The 19,622-nt window shown below is 45.5% G+C and overlaps 1 protein-coding gene across 8 annotated transcripts in view; it reads left to right on the top strand.

Annotated features, from left to right (window-relative positions):
• LOC144783823 (uncharacterized) overlaps window positions 1-19,622 on the top strand; it is a 982,913-nt gene that overhangs the window by 760,868 nt on the left and 202,423 nt on the right. For all 8 annotated transcript variants that reach the window (XR_013601608.1, XR_013601607.1, XM_078662569.1 and 5 more), the window contains one exon: window positions 2,633-2,788. Coding sequence is in view for 6 of the 8 variants with exons in the window: in XM_078662569.1 (XP_078518695.1) it covers window positions 2,633-2,788 (156 nt within the window). In the remaining 2 variants the exon portion in view is untranslated. The remainder of the gene's footprint in view (window positions 1-2,632; window positions 2,789-19,622) is intronic.

The raw sequence follows: 19,622 nt of genomic DNA, 5'->3' as shown, positions 1-19,622 counted from the left end.
TGGGCCGAAATGGCGTATGGTAGGCAGACGTACTTTTACCATATTTGCATTCCTTACAGGTTGCGCATTTCAAGAAACCCGTCCTACTGTTGAGCCATGTTTTAGTTTGTCTGAATTCAGGACTGCTACTGACAAGAGAGTTGCTCATAGAGCGGGCCTTTCTGAAGGAAATACTGGGGGATTTACCCAATTGGCCTCCCAGAAAAGGGTCATTGCACAAATAAGGACCAGCTTTTATTAATGATCCTGCACAAGATTTTATGCTGCTTTCTAAACATCAGTATGAGGCGAGTAGGTTGATCCTGACTATCTTTTGTAGCTACTTTCTTAGTGAGTGCAGCAGACCTCTGTATTTTATTAGCATTGGTCATAGCTGTATCAAGTGTATCTTCCGAATAGCCCCTCTCCAGGAATCTCTGTCTACACTCAAATTGCGCTTGTAAGCATTCCCTGTCAGAACTTCATATCCTGCGGATCTGCAGCATCTCCACAAAGGGGATGCTTTTGATTAATTGTGGCGGATAGTGGCTCTGTGCATGTAGGACTGTATTGCCTGACGTGGGTTTCCTGTGGAGTCTTGTTTCCAGTCAATTATTCCTTACATAGACTTCCACATCCAGGTAAAAAATGCTCTCCTTACTCATTTGGGCAGTAAACTTAAGAATAAGATTGTTAATGTTAAGTTGTTCAGTAAAGTTCTGTGCAGCTTGCTCTGTACCCCTCTAAATTAAAAACAGGTCGTCTATATAACTGTACCAGCATAAAGCGTGTGTTCAAGGTGTCACCATGGCTTGCCAATAGGACCTGCTCCTCCCAGAGTCCCATTTGTAGACAGACGTAGCTCGGAGAGAAGCAGGCCCCCATGGCAACACACCTGACCTGTTGAAAAACCTGATTTTGGAAGAGAAAAAAGTTGTTCTCCAAACAAGTTGAAATCATTGTCAAAAGCATTTTGTTGTGCAAATACCTGTTCATCGGACGTGTGTTTAAAAAGTATTCAGCAGCCTTCAGACCATCCTGGTGATGGATGCTTGTGTATAGTGAAGCTACATCTAGGGTGATGAGCACACAACCAGGTTCCCACTCCATATTTTTGATTTTACGCAAAAATTCCCCAGTGTCCCGTATGTATGAAGGCAATTTCTTTACATGATCTTGAAGAAAGAAGTCAACAAATTTGGATGCGTTTTCCATTATACTACCTTGGGCAGAGATAATAACACACGAGTAAGCAAATGCAAGTGTTAAATGCATGGAATACAATACAAGCAGATAATAGTGATAATACTGGACGTCCACTGCAAGAAATAAACACTGTTAAATGTAAATAATCAGACACAAGAAATAAACCCTGTTAAAGGAAAGCACGAAAGATATATATACACTAAATACATCAGATGATTATAACCACTGGAGGCTTGGATGTGCACACAGACACACTAACACATCACAGTGCCACTATTAGAAGAGAATACATCTCCGGCTTTAATAACTGCAGCTTAGCCCACAACTGAGTGGTGGATTCACAGCCGGGGTCAAGAGACTCAGCAAGCCTGTAACTGCTACATTGAATTAGACACGTCCGTCCTTCATTCAGGTCAAAACAAAATCCCGCTTTCCAAGTCATCAAACCCCAGTTTTATAATCTCAGTGCACTAGAAGATTCCAAGTGGACCTCCTCTGCACCAAGGAATCTTACTGGAGTTGGCCAAACTCCCACAAGCATTTGAAAAGGCAAAGGAGTTCTTACATATTCTGCTGCGCTCCCACATGTTCCAGCCCCTTATCTTAGTGAAGCTTGAGAAAGTACAAAACATCTCCAAAAGTACAGAAACAATCTTGAACGTAAATAGCCTAAACAACTTGAGTGATCTGGGGACCTGCCTGTGTGCACAAAGCTCCAGCTAGTCAGAATTCAAGATGGCATGAGGACATGTCAAAGCCAATTGTAAAAACTTCATAAAACTTCCTAACTACAACACAATGCGCATTTGTGCACCACTGCCTACAGCATCACACACTTCATTTCCCAATGCACAACATGATACACATTTGTGCACCACTGCCTATTACATCACACACTTCATTTCCCAATGTACAACATAATGTACATTTGTGCACCACTGCATATTACACTACACTGAGACAGAGAAGTACATTCTACGCCTTTCTCTCTCTCATGCTTTAAAATGCACATCCCACACGTTCTGTTCCTGGGCAGGCTGTTTTACTCTGTGAAAACTCTCCCACTCTGCAGCTACAAGGAGACATGAAATGAAATCTTCAAGGCAAAATACACATGCAGGAAACATGATGTCTTACATTCAGGCAAGTTAAAGTAAAACACCTAACGCCAATTAAAACAATGGTAGGCAAAGGTCATCATGTGGTCCCAATACATGGGAGGGCCTCTGGCACTATAATCGTGTATAAGATTTACCAGTTTAGTCACCTCACCTGGCCTCTACTCATTGCCTCCTGAACATATATAGATTGTAAGTCATCATTCCTTCTCCAGGAGAACAAGCGCAGTGCCAATATGACTATTGCTTGAATTTTCAGTGTTTGAATTTGATACTTTCCAATCTCTGTCGATAAAACTGATAATTTAAATGTTTCTATTTATTACTAGTAATGACTGGTAGCAACTCCGAAAAGCATCTTCAGGAAGTACCTTCCCCACAGCACGACAATCGCATTGGTACCATCAGCAGGCATGATACTGGTTCTGAAACCAGCAGATCAGTGGTCAATCCCAACCAAGGACTGAAGAAATGGTGCAGAACAGGTACCTCAAATCATGTAATTGTAAATGCTACTCCATAACCCAAAAAGGATAAGTGGTAAATACTAAAGGGAAATATGAAACGAATTTGAGTGGTGAACATGTTAGTCTGTTATTTGGATGATTGAAAAGAATAGTGGAGAGATAGAAAAAGGAAGGGTCTAGATACATTTGTGTTTGTTTTGTTTAGGAGCTTATAGCAGTAGGAGGAGGTTTGGAATGAGTAAAGGGGGGAGGTGGAGGGGGGAGAGTCAGAGGGGGGAGAGTCAGAGGGAAGGGTTTACAAGGTTTGTTTGGGAGATGTGAATGGTAAAAGAGGTATGGAATGATGCAAGGGGGTAGAAGAGGGAAGAGCCTTGAAAGGGTTATTTTGGGGATCATAGTAGTAGAATAGGTTTGGGATGAATGTGAGAGTGAAGGTAGAAGATATATTAAGAGAGACATAGGGTGGGAAATAGGGTAGTGCATTGGAGAAAGTAGTAGAATGTGTTGTGAGATGAGGTAGAGCATATATTGAAAGAGATATAGGGTAGTGCATTGGAAATACTGAATTAGAAGGAAAGTAAGATATATAAAGATACATAAGTACATGGAATGTATGTATGTATAGGAAGGTAATATATGTAGATTAAAGTGCTGTCGTCCTTTAAGTTTATTTATTTTTTATTAATTTCTTTATGTAATTCAATAGTGAATCAACTGTAGATAAATAGTTATGATAAAAAATGTACTTATTTATGCAGTCACCTATATACATGTTAAAAATAGACAAATATAATCATAAATAATATGTACCTCTGTAAAGCAGAACTAACGAATCTCTATATGTTTAAAAACATTATTATACACGTTTATGCAAAGCAATACACATACTTAGGTACACATCTGTATTCCAAATAAATGCTTATATACATAGCATAGGGATATGCTGTATGTGTATGTTTGAGTATGGTGGGTATGTACTCTGCTCTCCTAAAGTACATTCCTCGTGATTAGAGATATTGCCTTGCGAAGATAAGAAGGTATGGGTAATTGCACCCCATTACATATGTTTACATGGTGTCAAACTGCTGTGGGTATTTTGCTGATGGGGAAGCATGGCGCACCTTTTACCTTAAAGGCAATTCCATAGCATGCTAGATGTGCCCTACAAGGTACAGTACATACTAGCTTGAGTGGAACCATGCAGTTTATCTTGCATTGGGCTGAAAGAGTGGCATGTTACTTCATATGTGGTATATAGTAGTTTGGTACTGACCATTAAATGATTTGTGTGGCTGATGGTGTATTAGACCTATCAGCTTTATGGAGGCCACAGACTGACACTCTTAACGCCATCAAAACACACAAGAAGAGCATTCTGTTTCTATCAACCACTCTGGCTTGTCAGGTGATGGAGGCTGCATTTGCCAAACCAGAATAGTAACTGGGGGGTTTAATAGTTTTGAAAATCTAGCAATGCTGTTAGTATTCACCAATTCATTGAAGGCACAAATCAAATACGGATCGGCCTCTGAGCCCTTTAGGCAACTCTATAGTGCAAGGGCGTCAGAAATTATTTGAAGTTTCTTTTTTAAATACATTTTTATTCATTTCACAATTTTATCTAAAGCAATTACCAGAATTCTACAATAGGTGCCCATTTGAAAGAAATGCAAAGTAAAGTACATGGTTATAAAAGATGGGATTAAAGTTAAAGGAAATTCTATTTAAAGAAGGTTATTGGAGAGGCCTTAAACAATGCAAGTGAAGGGTATAGAAGTGTGAAAACAGAAAGACCATTCCATAATTTACAAACTAGGAAAGGGAATATTAATGAAACTTAGTTGCTGTGAGTTGAGCAGCTGGGACAACAAAGTGATGGAGGGTTGCTTTTTGATAAAGTACCATTAAAGAAAAAGAATGGGCAACTTTAAAATGGGAAAAAATAATTTAAAAAACAAGGCAATTTAAATGAAATTGAAAGCTCTAATATAATGGAATTCAATGAAAATACCATAAAGTTAAGGATGATGGTCAATAATACATTGAAAAGGAATAGCGTTGGCGTAACATCCAAAAAAAAGTGGATATAATTAATGAACAGAAAAAAGAACAAAGGTTGAAGAAAGCAAAGAAAAAAATGTATGTTGTAGAATTGTAGGGGACACAAATGTAACAGGATAAGGGGCCAGAGGTATGAATATCTAGTCACAAGATTATGTTAAAAAAATTTGAGCAGTACTTTTGCAACCAATAAAGATTTTTAAGAAATGAGCTGTGTACTAATATGTCAGTTCTTGAAAATCTGAATAGTGATGGATCGCAATTCCGATCAACTATATGAATATTAATTAGGTAGGTCCCAAATTGCTCATCACTACATTTGGAGGCCATCATAAACATGCCAAGTAGGGATGTAATCAGGATTATGAGAAATTATCTAGGTGTTACCGCCTTGTCTTACCCTTCTTTTAAAGTGAATATATCAAAGCATATATTCAGATTTTGACATGAAAGTAGAAATGTCTCCTCTCTTCACAATCTACCCTCTTGCCCCTGATTTCCTTTCCACTGTGTAGAATACTGTAAGCTAGTAGATGGTACCTGGTGCTCCCTGAAGTTGTCTGCATCAAGAGCGAAGAATTAAGAGAGAGTAGGAGAAGAACAAAGTAGGCACAAGGAAACAAGAAGGTAGGGTATGCAGGCAGGTAGAAAAAGACAGATAGTGCACGGAGAGCTGATGCATAAAGAAAGATGTGAGAATAAGAGAGATTACACACAGTGGAGATGTAGAGCGGTAGGCACAGAGAGATGTGTGTGAATAGATGGTGCACACAGCAGGATGATATACAAAGAGAGCAATGGTATACAATAGTCGAACACAGAGTTTGTAAATGCTGAATCATAGATGGTCACAATTCGACCTCCCTAATGAATATGAATGCCGTAGTGTTTGACCTGGCATTGTTGGATTGGTTTCTCCCTAATTTGTTGCCTTCAAACCTTCTGTTTGCTGACTTTAGGATCCTGAACACTTTACCACTGCTAACCAGTGCTTTTGCTCTCACAAAAATATAGTAAAATTGGCTTATACAGCATTAGCATCCTTAATTTATTTGTAAGTCCCTAGTAAAGTGGCACTACCTTTCTCCAGGGCCTTTAAATTAAATGCTGCTAGTGGGCCTGCAACACTGATTCTGCCACTCACTTAAGTAGCACCTTAAAAATGTCCCAGGCCTGCCATTCCAGCCTGTGCGTGTGTGTAGTTTTAAACTGCCATGCCAACGTGGTCAAGTAGACCTTTAGCCAGGGCCAAACCTTTCTTTTTAATACATGTAAGTCACTCCTAGGGTAGACCCTGGGCAGCCCAGAGGGCAGGGTGCAATGTACTTAAAAGTGGGACGTGTACTTTTAGGTTTTACATGTCCTGGTAGTGAAGAACTTTTAAATATGTTTTACACTACTGCAAGATCTACCTCTCCCATAGGATAACATTGGAGTTACCTTATTACATTTAACAAGCTGACATTTCTAAATGTTAGCGGGTATTTCATTCATGTTTGGCGTGTTTGGAGTTGTAATGAAAAATCGTAACTTATGGTGAAGTTGGATTTTTTTATTACAATTTTGAAAATGACCCTTTTAGAAACTTGGCATTTTTCTGACTTAGCCATCTGGTGCCTGAAAACTGTCTCTGAGTCACATGACTGAATGTATTTGACAGTTGGGCTTTCTCTATTCCTCCTAGACAGCCACACACAGTAGGGAGCTTGTGTGTGTCCGAAAGGGCAATCACTGGCAGCATGGGAGGGAGGACCTGGGCACAGCCCCACTTACACTTGAATCGCTGCATCCTGCCCCCACACAACGTGCTGCATAGCCTTCGTATTTAGTCTAGAGACAGGGCAAGGTCAAAATGGCCCCTGCGCACTTCATTGGCATTCCTCTATAGCTTGTCTCCACTTCAAAGTCACAACTAGGTAAAAAATACTGAAACCCAGACACCAACACTTAAGTACACTTCTGGACCTGTGGCTACTCTGCCAGGAAGGACTGCTGTGCTGCTCAAACGACTGCCACTCTGATGGACTGCTGCTCTGAAGGACTGCGGTCCTGCTGCGCTGACTTGCTGCCTGCCTTCCTATTGCCTGGGTGAGAAGGCCATTAAACTTTCCACCATTCCATTAGCTTGCGGCCACATAGGAGTCGCTCTCCGATGCACAATCCCTAGATAATTCATAAAACTTTTGAACTCACTTCCACTGAAAGGAGGACCAATATCAGTTTTTAACACATTGGAAATCCCCACATAGAGAAAATGTCATCAAGAACTGGAAGTACTATTTAAGTCGACGTTGACGATACCATTTTAACAATGGGAAATCGAGAATACTCATCTATTATGGCTAATCGATAATGACCTAAATCCAAGGGGCCTTAAAATCTGCTGCCACATTAGCCCAAACAGCATCTGGCAATTCTGACATATGACATTCTTGTGTTTCTTTTTCTCTTGATGTGCATTGGCATATGTGACACGACTGAACTACTTCTTCCACTTGTTGAGCCAACCGCGGAAACCAAATTTTCTCTCTTAGAAAGTTTTTAGTGGCAGATATACCTCTATGACTTTCATGAGCTAGATCAATAACTTTTCTTTGTAAACAAACTGGGACAACTATTTTATTTTACATTTGGCTTAAAACGACTTGCAGAATTTATCAGTCTCCAGTTATTATCATGTATGAGTTTGATTACCTCTTGAATGGTATCATCTGAATATGTGGCTTCAATCAGTTCTTTTTGCGAGACAACTTCAGGTATTGCTGACTTTATTATAAAACAGATATATTCTTCTGCCACCAATTGTTCTCTTTCCTTTGAATTACAGGGATGCCTAGACAGATAATCCACAGGATTATATTCTTTTCCAGTTTTATGAATAATTCTCAAATGGTAATCCATGAATCTCATTCCCCTTCTTTTTATCCTCGTAGGCATCTTTGTTTTTGGGTTCTCCAAAGTGGAAATGAGGGTTTGGTGATCCATTATTATTACAAAAGGCTTCTCGTAGATGAACTCATGATAATGTTCGCATGCCTATCCAACTGCTAAACTCTCTTTCTCAGGCTGAGAGTATTTTTGTTCACCCTCTGAAAGACTTTTGCTAGCATGAGATATTACATATCTTGGAGTTTGTCTTCCAGGCTATGTTGTACGAGTATAGCTCCTAGCCCCACAGGACTGGCATCCACTACCAATTCTGTACACAAATTTAGATCAAAGTATTTTAAATTTGCTGCCATAGTTATTTGTAACTTTTATTTCTCTGAATGCCTGTTCACAGCTTTCGTTCCATTCAAATCTCCGACCCTTTTTTGTTAACTCTCTGAGAGGTGAACTTAGAGTTGCAAAATTATTGACCTATCTTGCACAATAACTGGCCATTCCCAGGAATTATCTCAATTGTGTTATGTCCTTGGGTCTTTGTATTGCATTCAGTGCAGTTATTTTCTTAGGAGCTGGTTTCATTCCATCCCAGGAAAATATATGCCCATAAAATGTTAGTTCAGTTTGGTTCAGTTCACATTTTTTTAGTCTTAGAGCCAAACCAGCTTGAAGAAGTTGTTGACATACATTATCTTAAGCCTGATCATGTTCTTCTTGATTTGTTCCTAAGACCAGGATGTCATCTCTATAATTCATGCTATTTTGTACAGGCCTTATGACGTTTTTTACAATTTCTTGAAATATTTCAGCAGCAGACCATATACCAAAATTCAAGCATTTATATCTGAAGAGACCCAGGTGTGTCGAGAATGTTGTAATGTATCTCGATTGACTATCAATTTGTAGTTGGTGATATCCCTTACATAAATCAAGTTTTGAAAAGACAACTGCACCATTAATATTGCTAATCATATCGTTTAAATGAGGGCCTGGGTAGCTCTCTTGTTCAATCGCAGTGTTTGGAATCCTCATTTCAACACAAATTCCGATGTCCTCAGTCTCTTTTTTAGGAACACTCACAATGGGAGATACCCATGGCATTGGGCCTGTTGCTTCTTCAATTATGTCTTCTTTTAGTAATGCTTTGATTTCTTTTTCGACTTTCGCTTGCATGTGAACAGGAACTCTCCTGTGAGACTGAGCTACAGGCTTTATTGTTTCATTTATATGTAGGGTTATTGCTTTGTCCTTCAATTTCCCTAAACCATCAAACCGTTTTGGATATGTTCACAGAACAGGATGATCTGTTGTTAAATTACAGGTGACTGCTAATAGCCCCATATATTGAGCAGTTACATTACTCAGTAAGCATGGCCCTGGAACCTCTCCTTGCAAAACATATATTTCTTCTTTGCAACTTATTTCCTGATGTGTTAGAACTTCCTCAAACTTTCCCAAACAGGAGACAGGACGCTTGGCTCCCCATTGAAAAACACTTACATTTGAAGGTTTAAGAGGAGGTTGTTCAGACATTTTTGCATACCCAGTTACACTTAATATGTTGCATGTTGCTCCACTGTCTAGGACAAAGGGTACTTTTTGAGAGCCTACTAACAAATCAACTGAAGTTGTTTTTTTTTATATCTTCTTTTCTTATCATTTTAAGTTGTTGTACTTCTTCTTTTTCTTGCATCATGTACAGCCTCTCACTATGTTCAAAGTCTTCTTCAGATTCTTCTTCTTTTTCAATTCCTTCCATTTCTCTTATATGTTTTATGTTTTCATTTCTTTTTTTCATCAAAATTAAATTGTTTGCTTCCACTTTCTTTCTTACTAGTTTTCCTTCTTTTCTTTCTTAAATCTACAGCCGCTTGCAAAATGATTGTATCTCCCACATTCTTTACATTGTTGTCCCATAGCTGGACAGAATTTTTGATGAGGAAACTGAAATCCACATCTATAGCATAGTCTTTTCTCTTTGTAACGCATCTCCATTCTCTTTTCATTGCTCATTTTTTATGACATTTGTCTCACTTGCTCTAAGGTCTTTATTCTTCCTTCTTCCATATTCATGGCATGTTTCTCAGCTCGCAATTCTGTTCTTGCCATGCGCAAAATTTCTTTTTTTTTTTAACTTTATTTTCATGATTTGAGAAACCAAAAAAGAAGGTTGTGGCAGATGTCATTTACAAAGATATGCGAAACCAACAATCATAAAAAGAAAAAAGAACCAAATACATGAGAGACACAGTGAAGGATGGACATAAGGAGAATAGCACAAAATTGGTGATCATTTATGCAGCCTGATGGGCAGAGTAGAGACCGCAAACACAACACCTAAATAAAGAAAAAAATGAAACATACAATTTTTGCAGTTTTTGGACCTTTTCAATAATGAGAAAAATCATTGCTTTAACCATTCCTCCAATGGGGCCCAGATCTTACAGGCCAGCTCACGCCTCCTTCTCCCCCTTAATAAAAACACTGAAGACTCCAAATTGTAGAGAGCGAGAATCCTGGCTCTCCAATTGACAAATGTGGGGGCTTTGGGACTCAACCATTATGAGGTGATGCACAGCCGGATCATAGTCATTGCTACAAACAAAAAAGCGGAAACATATCTCGTTCTTCCAACCAGCGCCGTGCCTTCACACCCCATTACCTCCTCGTTAGTCTTCCTCGCCACATGACTTACAAAGTGAGCTTCAGCTCCACACCAGAACCCTCCAAAGCAAAAAGTCAACCTCCCATGCCTCCCATCCCTTCCCAAGATGGCCGACCCATTACCACCTGACCTCTATAAGAGGCGGGCCGGCCCAACCCATCAGCCTGTTTTTTTCGTTCTGCGCACGTCTCTCCAGATGCGTCAGGTAAGTGGTGCCTGCTGTAGCAGGTATGTGGGTCTCGGGTTGGAGGTCCTGCTCTAGCGGACCCTTGGTTCCTGGGCTCTTTCCCCCCCTTTCCCCTGGTGTGTACTGTCCAGTTAGGATCTGCTCCAGCGGGCCATGGGTTCCAGGTGGGGGTGGCTGGGGTACAGTTTGGGTTTGTGGCCGGCACTCTGCCATGCCTCTCCCTGTACTGCCGGTCCCTTTGCGGGCTCCTATAAATTGCTTGGTGCCGTTTTTTTAGCATTGCGGCGGGGGCTGTGTTTGGGGTTTCTCCGCCCCTATGTTTCTTCCTGCGGTCTGCTCGCGCCGCCCGCCTGCCCCTCGAGGTTTTGCGGCGGGCGGCGGCAGTGCTGCGCGGCTGTTTTCCCCGGAGGTCCGGGATTCCGGTGTGCCTTTGGGTAGTCCTTTGCCTGGCTGCCTGCCCCTCGGCGCTGCTTTTGCTGCAGTCGGCTGCTTTCTCTGCCGCGTTGGGTCCCCGCTGGGGAGGGCGCTTGGTTTTCCCTTTTTTTTTCTCACCGCCTAACCCCGGGGCGCTGTGGCGGGTGTGCTCTCCTGTGTTCCCCGCACTTTTCTGCGGCGGCGCCGCGTGGCTCTTGCCGTGTCCGGCTGTGGTTTCTGTGTTGGGCTCGTTCTCCCGGGGCGGGTGCTGGTTCCCGCGCTGCTACTCTGGTGTTTCCGGTCAGTTCGCCGGCTGACCCACCTTTTCCTTCCGGCGCGTTCGGTAGGTGCATTACACTGATTTTTCCCTGTTCACGGGACTTCTCGGTGTTGGTTTGTTGGCCCCGTGTGTCTCCCGGCTTCATTTGGTTTGGGCTGGGCTGCTGGCATTCAGGTGTTCCTCGCTAGGGTGGCCTCTGTGGGGCGGGGCCTGTCTCCCCCCGGCTTCTCTCAGCGCTGTGCTCCTCCCGGCTTCTCTCAGCGCTGTACTCCTCCGGTGCTGGGTTCTGGTTTTTTGCCGATGTTTGTTTTTTTCTTTCTGCGTTTTTATATATTGCGGACTTTGCCCGGAGGTGTTTATGCTCTTCACAGAGGGCTCAGTAATGTTGCATGCGGTGTAGTTTGCATGTGGGCAGATTGCAGCAGCATGCATTTGGTCTCTCCGTTCTCCTGCAGCGGTGGGTTCCGGTCTGTGGGTTCTGTCTGTGGGCCGGTGTTGTGCCCGTCTGGGGGGTTTGGAGGTGGGCATACAGGCTGTGGCCTCTCCCATGGTGGTTCTCACATCTTGCACACCCGTGGTTTGTTGGGGTGCTTTGTGCCCTCGCTCTTCTTTCTCCCCGCGCTGCAGTTCCGTGAGTCTGCCTCGTTTACGGCTGCTGTGGTGGTGTGCGGTCGCTCCCCGGTTATGTTGTTTTGGGGTCGTGGTGGCCCTCTGCTGACGGGTGCTCTTCCTCTTTGTGGGTGCTGTGAGTTCGTTTTTTTCTGTGTTCTTTTCCATCTCCTGGCTTGGCCGGCTTGGGCTGTCGTCCTTGAGACTGGGGGACTGTGTTCCTGTCTCGGCTTCACCTCTGGGCGCTTCACTTATTTTCCCCGTGCTTGGGTGCCGGAATTCCCTTCTTGGGGTCCGTGCTCATCGGTTTCCCTGGTTATGTACTCCAGTATGTGCTCTTCTGGCCGTGGTGTTGGGCCCTTCTGGGTATTTTTCATGGTCTGGTGCTCGCTTCGGTGGCTCTTCTCCTATTTTTGTGCCTTGCAGGGAGGTTTGGGTGCACGTGGTTCTGGTGTGGGGCTGGTTGTAATTATGACTGTTCCAGGTTTATTTATATATCCGTTATTTGTTCCGGGCGGGTGCGTGGGATGGTTGCTCCTACGATCGGCTCCGACAGTTCTCTGACTCCCCCACTGTTCTGGAATGCTTGACAGCGGGGATACCACACTGGTGCTGCCGGACTTCGGCCTCTGACGGCTGGTCGGGCCTCTTGCTGGCTCGCCTTCCTGTGGTTTGAGACGTGTATACATTCTTGTCTGATACTCGGCCTTTCATCCATTTGGGGTCGTTAGAGTAAGTCCCGTTGGGTTGAGTGTCAATGAACATCTGTTATTCGGCGCGGTGATAATGTGTTTTACTGTTGCACCTGTTTTGTTTTTCTTTACGTGCTCATGTATGTTGCTCCGGTGTTTCACTGTCACGCTGACTGGCGTGTTTCTTTGTTGCACTGTTGCGTTTGGGGGCGTTCTTGTCTCCCGTCCTGTGTTCTCCTGCCTGCTACCCACTTTGTACGGGGTCTGTCCTGGTTGTTGTGGCCTTCGGGTCCTGTTCTTCCTTCGGGCTGCTCCTGTGGTCTCCGGGTAGCCTTTGGCTTCTGCCTCCTCCTGCTCTTTGGCTAGCGGGCATCCCTTGCGCCCTCCTCCTGGTCGTTTTTTCTCTTCGCTTCCTGGGGGTTGGGGCTCTGTTGCTCCTCATGGTTCGCTCATGTTGTCGGCTGTTGGGCTCCTCAGGTTGCTCTGTGGTTCTCCTCCCTTGGGGGGCTGTCCCCCATCGTCTGGTTTTGTGTGGCCCCCTGGCTATTCTTGTCTGGGTTGTCCACCCTGGTGGTGTCCCTTCCGTAGGGGGGGTTTTGGGCTCTGGGTATCTGGCCTCCCCATCTGGTTGGTCCCGGTGCTCTGTGGCTCCCCTTCCCGGGTGTTGGCGTCCTCTCCGCCTATGGGGCGTGCTTGGGTCTGTGCTGGGTTGATTGGTGCGTTTGTTGGCGGTTTTCTCGTCTGCCTTCTGTTGCCGCCCCTGGCTTGTTTTTGCCCCTGCCTCGTGGTGGCTTCTTGTTGGTCTCCTGGGCGGTTTGTGCTCTGCCTCGTTCCCTCTGGGGTTTGCGGGCTTGCCTCGGTCACTCTCTTCCAATTTGGGCCCCCGGTGCTGGTTTTTTCTTGCACTCCCTGCTTCGCCTGGGCTTGTGGGCCTGGCCGGGCTGTTTCTCCTGTTGGTGGGGCTCGCCTGGGTTCTTCCCATTTATGCTCCTGCGGATCTTGGCTCTGGGTTTGCTCTGTGGTCCGTGTTGGGCCTCTGTGGGCTCTGGCTCCCTAGGTTCTGGGGTTTCGTGTCCTGACGCAGTTATTTTCCTTGCCCCTTGGGTCGTTTGGCTCACGCTGTGCTTGTTTGCCCGGGGCTGCTGGTTTTCCCAGCTCTCTTCCCCGGTCGGGTCCTGGGCTCCTTGTGCGGTTTGGGTCCTGTTCTTCTTTTTCCCTGGTGGGCTTCCTGGGTCCTTCCGGCCCAGGTTTTCTCCCTGGGGGGTGTTGGTTTTCACGGGCTCGTTCCGCTCGGCTGTTCTGGCTTTCTCCCCTTTGGTGGGTTGCTGCCAGTGGCCTTGCCCCTGTGTTCCCTCCGGTTCCTGTCGGTTCTCCATTTTTCGGCTGGATCGGTCCTGGGTGTGGGTTTGTGTCACTGTGACCTGGTGTTTCTGTTGGCTGACTCTTCCGCCTGCGGTCTTGGGTTCGTGTCCCGAGGTTTGTTGGTTTTTGCCTCCTGGATGCCTTCCTCGGCGGCTCCTTTGTTGCGTGTGGGTTCTTGCAGGGGTGTTTTCCTTGTCCCCTGCGCTGGGCTGTCTCACTCGTTCATTCTCCATTCCTCTTCCTTCTGGGTTTGTCCTGCTTTCTTGTGCATGGGTCCCCTGGTGGGTGTTCGCCTTCCTGTTTGGGGCTTGGCCTTGGTCCTGGGCCTCTTCGGTGCCCTTGCTGTCGGGTTCGCTTTGTTGAGCTTTCCTGCAGCCTCTGGGGTCTGTTTTTCCTTTACGCCTGCCTGGGCTCTCTCTTTGCACTCTGGATCCCGTCCTGGGGTCCTTTGGGCGGCTGTGTTCTGTGTCCCGCCTGCCTCTCCTTGCTGGTGGGGCTTGGGTGCCTTTTTTCCTTTTTTGTTCGGGTGGGGTGCTGGTTTCTGCACCTCGGTCCGTTCTTGCGGCTCCTGCCGGTCTGGGTTTCCCCTGGTTCCATTTGCTTCTGCCCCTGTTTCCCGCCGGTTCTGGTGGTTTGTTTTCTCCTCCCCTCCGGTTTTTGGTTTGGGGGTGGTTCGGCTCTCTAGCTGTAGGTGGTCCACCGTGCGTGTGGATGTGGGCTCCGGTCTCCCTGTGTCTCTTGCTGCTGTGGCCTTTTTGTTGGGTCGCTGGTCGGGTTGACCTCTGTTTCTTCGGATCCTGTGGTGCCCCGGTCGCTCATGGTCTGTTATAGTTTTTGGCTCCCTCTCGCTTTCGGCTGTCCTTTGGGCGGTCTTGGCGTGTTTGGTCCTATGGCTGCTTTCTATCATGGGCCTGTTGCGGTTGCTTTTTGGCTCTGTGTGGTTTGGTGCCGTGCCTTCTCTGTTCTCCTTTGTTCTTTGGTTGGGGCACATTTTCTGTGGCCACTTCGTGTCTTTGGGGTCTGGTTTTTCGGCCCTCCCGGTGTTTCTTTATCCCTGACTGGTCTTCCAGCTCGGGTTGCCTCTTTCTGGGGTGGTTCTTCCTCTCGCTGGCCTGTTGGATTTTGCCCTCTTCTGTGGGGGTTCCTTCGTGGTCAGTTGGTTTTCTTGTGAGTTTCCATGAAGCCGCTTGGCTTTGGTATGTGCTCACTTTGTAAGTCATGTGGCGAGGAAGACTAACGAGGAGGTAATGCCCCGGTTACTTACCGGTAATCTTCATTACTCCGAGTATAGTCTTCCTCGCCACATGAGTTCCCATCCCTCCCTCCCTGTCTGGCTATCGGCTTCATGTTTGTGCTTGGTGGTTTCAGGCTGATGGGTTGGGCCGGCCCGCCTCTTATAGAGGTCAGGTGGTAATGGGTCGGCCATCTTGGGAAGGGATGGGAGGCATGGGAGGCTGACTTTTTGCTTTGGAGGGTTCTGGTGTGGAGCTGAAGCTCACTTTGTAAGTCATGTGGCGAGGAAGACTATACTCGGAGTAATGAAGATTACCGGTAAGTAACCGGGGCATTATCACCATCTACAGAGAGATGGTGATCGGGATATTGAGCATCGAATTTATAAAGCACTCTACATCGTGCAGAAATGCCCTCAGATTTGGACAAGAGTAAAACATGTGTATAACATTAGCTGCTTGAAACCCGCACCTAGCACAGCGGTCACCCTTCCGGCACCCCACTTTGCAATTTTTGCCGGTGTATAATATAGGTTGAATATTGCCATATAACTTTGAGTCCGTAGGCTACCAGAAACTAGAACGTAGTTTGCTAGATCCAGTGCCGGCCTTATGTCCACCCCATTCTTGCCAAATTTGCCCTCCCACTTAGCATTTTGTAGAACGAGATCGTCCGGGAGATCAGATAGTAGATGTTTATAAATTGTCCCTATTCTAGCCCTCCTTTGAATGAATTCAAATATGGTAACTTTATCTAACATTTTGGAGGTTTCATGTTGATGTTTATCGATAAAGCTTCTAATCTGAAGATATTTTAAAAAGTCGTGAATATTCAAATAAAACTTTAAAAATTGAAAAAGAGGCCATTCGCCCACCAGAGCCTAAGTCACCTATATCCTTCAAACCCGATAGCTGCCATCTGAAGATGATCTGATCCTGAAAAATAGCAGGGTAAAGTCGGACAACTTTAAAAGGGGTATAGAAATTCATATTCGGAATTGACCATTTATGCCTAATTTTCCACCAGACTGAGAACATGGCCCCTATATCCTTGAACCTTGTTTTCTTGAAATAGCTCGGCTCAAGAATTCACGTCAAAACACCCTTGGCAGCCTCACCCAAGCCTAGCTCATATATAGAAGGAAGAGCATAACCTCCGCCCTATCTCCCAGCATTGGTAACCGAAAGTGTTGCAGCATGGCAGACCAATAATGTAAAAGAAGATTTGGGACCGCCCAACCACCACGATCCCTAGAGAGACACATCCATTTAGCTGCCCTGCGTGAGTGGCGATCTCCCCAAAGGAACCTATAACAGATCCGTTTGGCACTAGCCAAGCTTAGTTGTGAGAGCTCTAATGGGATAGTTCTAAATAAATACAAGAACTTTGGGAGGACCAGCATTTTGAGTTCGTTGCATCGGCCATTTAAAGAAAGATGTAGATGGTCTAATCTTTCCAGCTTAGCATTGACAGATTCAATCACCGGAAGAATATTCAGATCGGGGATGTTGTCTACATAGGGAGTGATTTTGACCCCCAGATATGTTGCTTCCGTGACAACAGGAGCTTCGGAAGAACGCATGGCGGTTGATTGAATGACCTGCGTTTTTGAGACATTCAGCCTGTAGCCTGGCAACAGGCCAAACTGTTCAGCAAGAGTCTTTAAGGCAGAAAAGGCTGAGCCAACATCACTGGTTAAATCAACAATATCATCCGCATAGGCCAGAGTCTTATACTCTGTAGCGTTGATCCTAATCGGCAGGATACCCAGGTTCCCTTCAATTTTGCTAAGGAGGGGATCGATGTACAGAGCAAAAAGCAGGGGCGAGAAGGGACACCCTTGCCTGGTGCCCCTGCTGATGTTAAAGGGCGCTGACTCCTGACCAGAGATGCGCAGTGTTGTGGCTGGGGAGATATACAATGCCTGAATGGCCTGAATAAATTTGGTGCTGAAGCCCTTCCAGCGGAGAACTGCCCATAAAAACCCCCATGCGACCCTGTCGAACGCCTTCTCGGCGTCCAACAGGATCAATCAGAGGGGAGAACCAGTAACCTGAGCCCAATCCAGTATGGCGATGACCCGCCGAACATGGTCGGCCGTGTCCCTGCCCGGAATAAAGCCTTGCTGGTGTAAAGAAACTATTGGGGTAATAACCTCCGCGAGTCTAGAAGATAGAATTTTGGAATATATTTTACTATCGGTGTTTATCAGAGATTGGTCGAAAAGATAAGGGGTTTAGCTCAGGCTTGTCTTTTTTCTTAAAAAGGACAATCGTGGTTTGATGCCATGAATCCGGTATGACCCCCCCCCCCTGTGCTGCCCTAGAAACTGATAAAATGTCCTGGCGGATCTCTAGACAAAACGCCCTATAGAATTCTAGAGGAATGGCGTCGGGGCCAGCGGCCTTTCTGTTAGCCAACGATTTTATTGCCAGCTCGACCTCCTCCCACGTAATTGGGGCGGAAAGAGCCTAATTCTGCCCCGTTGTGACTTTCAGGGTGTCAATATCCTGAAGAAAATCCTGAGCCAGAAACTCAGTTTGAGGGCTGAAATGATATTCCGTGTCGAGCACAGTATAAAACTTCTGAAACACATCCATGACCCCCTCCTGCGTATCCTGAACATTGCTCTGCTGATCCTGAATTCTAGTAATACGATTTAACAAACTTTTCTGTTGAAGCCTTTTGGCGAGAATTCTACCAGAGTTTTCCCCATATTCGTACATCCTTGTACGATACTGCAAATATTTAGCGGCCAAGTCCTGCCCCAAGAATTCCAGAAGTTTAGACTTAATTATGGCAACAGACTGCTGACTCTGATCTATGTTAAGGCCATCCTTGATATTGCGTGTTAATTCCATCTCTGCCACCCTAAGCTCCTCTACACGGCCCTTAATCTGCTCCTGCATATTCTTCCATCTGAAGGCTGCAAAACCTTTGGTCTCCCCACGCACAGTGGCCTTGAGTGCATCCCAGACTATACAGTCAGAGGCAGAACTCCTAATAATGTTTAAAAATTCGATTAGCCACTTTCTTATGTGATCCTGATAGGCCTGATCCAACAATAATTTTCTGTCGAATGTCCGTGTCCTAGGAGAACTGGCCTGACGGAACAAAGGATACTCTGCAGTCAAAGGCTTGTGGTCAAATAGAATTCTTGGGGAAACTGAGATGGATGCCACCTCCGCCACCTCATCAGACATAAAAAAAATAGTCTAGCTGGACCATTTTATTATGGGGGGCAGAATAATATGTATACCCATCTTTGTCTTTATTATGTCTATACCAAAGATCAATCAAACAATGTTCTTGAATTAAGTCTGAAGGGCCTTGAAGACCCTGGGTTTCCTACCGGAATACTTTTATTTCCAGGCAAATTAATATTCATATCCCCACAGACAAACATTGGATGTGGCCATACTGCTAATTCTAGGTTTAAGCATTTTATCACTTCTGGATCATCTACATTTGACCCATTTATCGTGCAGATGGTTAGGGATCTACTATCAACCACTATTTCGACATAAGACCCATCTGCCTGCACTATCCTCTCGAACGTTTTTGCAAAACCCGACCCCACGCTTCAGCAAGATGGTCACCCTTCTGATCATAGATGTCTGTCGAGAACAAGCAATTAGATCATAGCCGGGGACTTTCAACCACTCCCGTTTAGCCCAGGGTATGTGTCTCTTGTAGACACAAGGCATCCAATTGCATAGTATGGACAATCTTAGAAAACAAAGCCCATTTTTTACCATCATTTAGGCCACATATATTCCATGAACTTAAACGCAATTTACCCTGCCCCATTTGAGCTAAAAAAAAGACCTTATCTCCACTGTGAACCTTTATCCTTTTTAGTCACAAATTCTAGCAAAACACAGAACCTACTAATATCTGAAAGAAACAGGTTAGTATTAGATTCCTTACCTTAGAATATCCCCAGGCGTCAGTCTGGATCCGGAAACTTTTGCGTAGCAGTACCCCTGCGCGTCGGTAGGCGTCGTCTGCAGGCGTCCCCTGCGGCTCCGCGTCCGTCGTCGGCGCCGTGATGACGTCGCTGGAGTATATAGACGCCGCCTCCGCGCGCTGACGTCAGTTCTTCTTTTTTCCGCGCCAGTTAGCGCAGATCCGAAGAGCAGTACTCTGGTCTTTTGACCAAAGTTTTTGATTACTATCTAACTCTTAAGGTGCCGGTAGGATGCCTGGTTTTAAGAATTGTGACGGGTGTGACCGCACGATGTCGGTCACAGACCACCACCGACTCTGGTGCCTGGGCGCGGACCACGACGTGGAATCCTGCGTCGACTGCCGGGCCTTGACGAGTAAGGCTAGGCGGGAGCGGTCCCGCAAGCTGCTCGAGCTCCGGTTGTCGGACCCGCGTCGAGAGCGGTCCCGGTCCGGCCGGAGGTCGAGGGAGCAGTCGCGGAGCCACCACGAGCGCTCCGGAAGTCGTCACCATT

Source organism: Lissotriton helveticus, chromosome 10 (assembly GCF_964261635.1).
Source record: "Lissotriton helveticus chromosome 10, aLisHel1.1, whole genome shotgun sequence".
Lineage (NCBI taxonomy): Eukaryota > Metazoa > Chordata > Amphibia > Caudata > Salamandridae > Lissotriton > Lissotriton helveticus.
The sequence above is the reverse complement of the archived record's forward strand: the minus strand, read 5'-3'. Positions and strand labels throughout refer to the sequence as shown.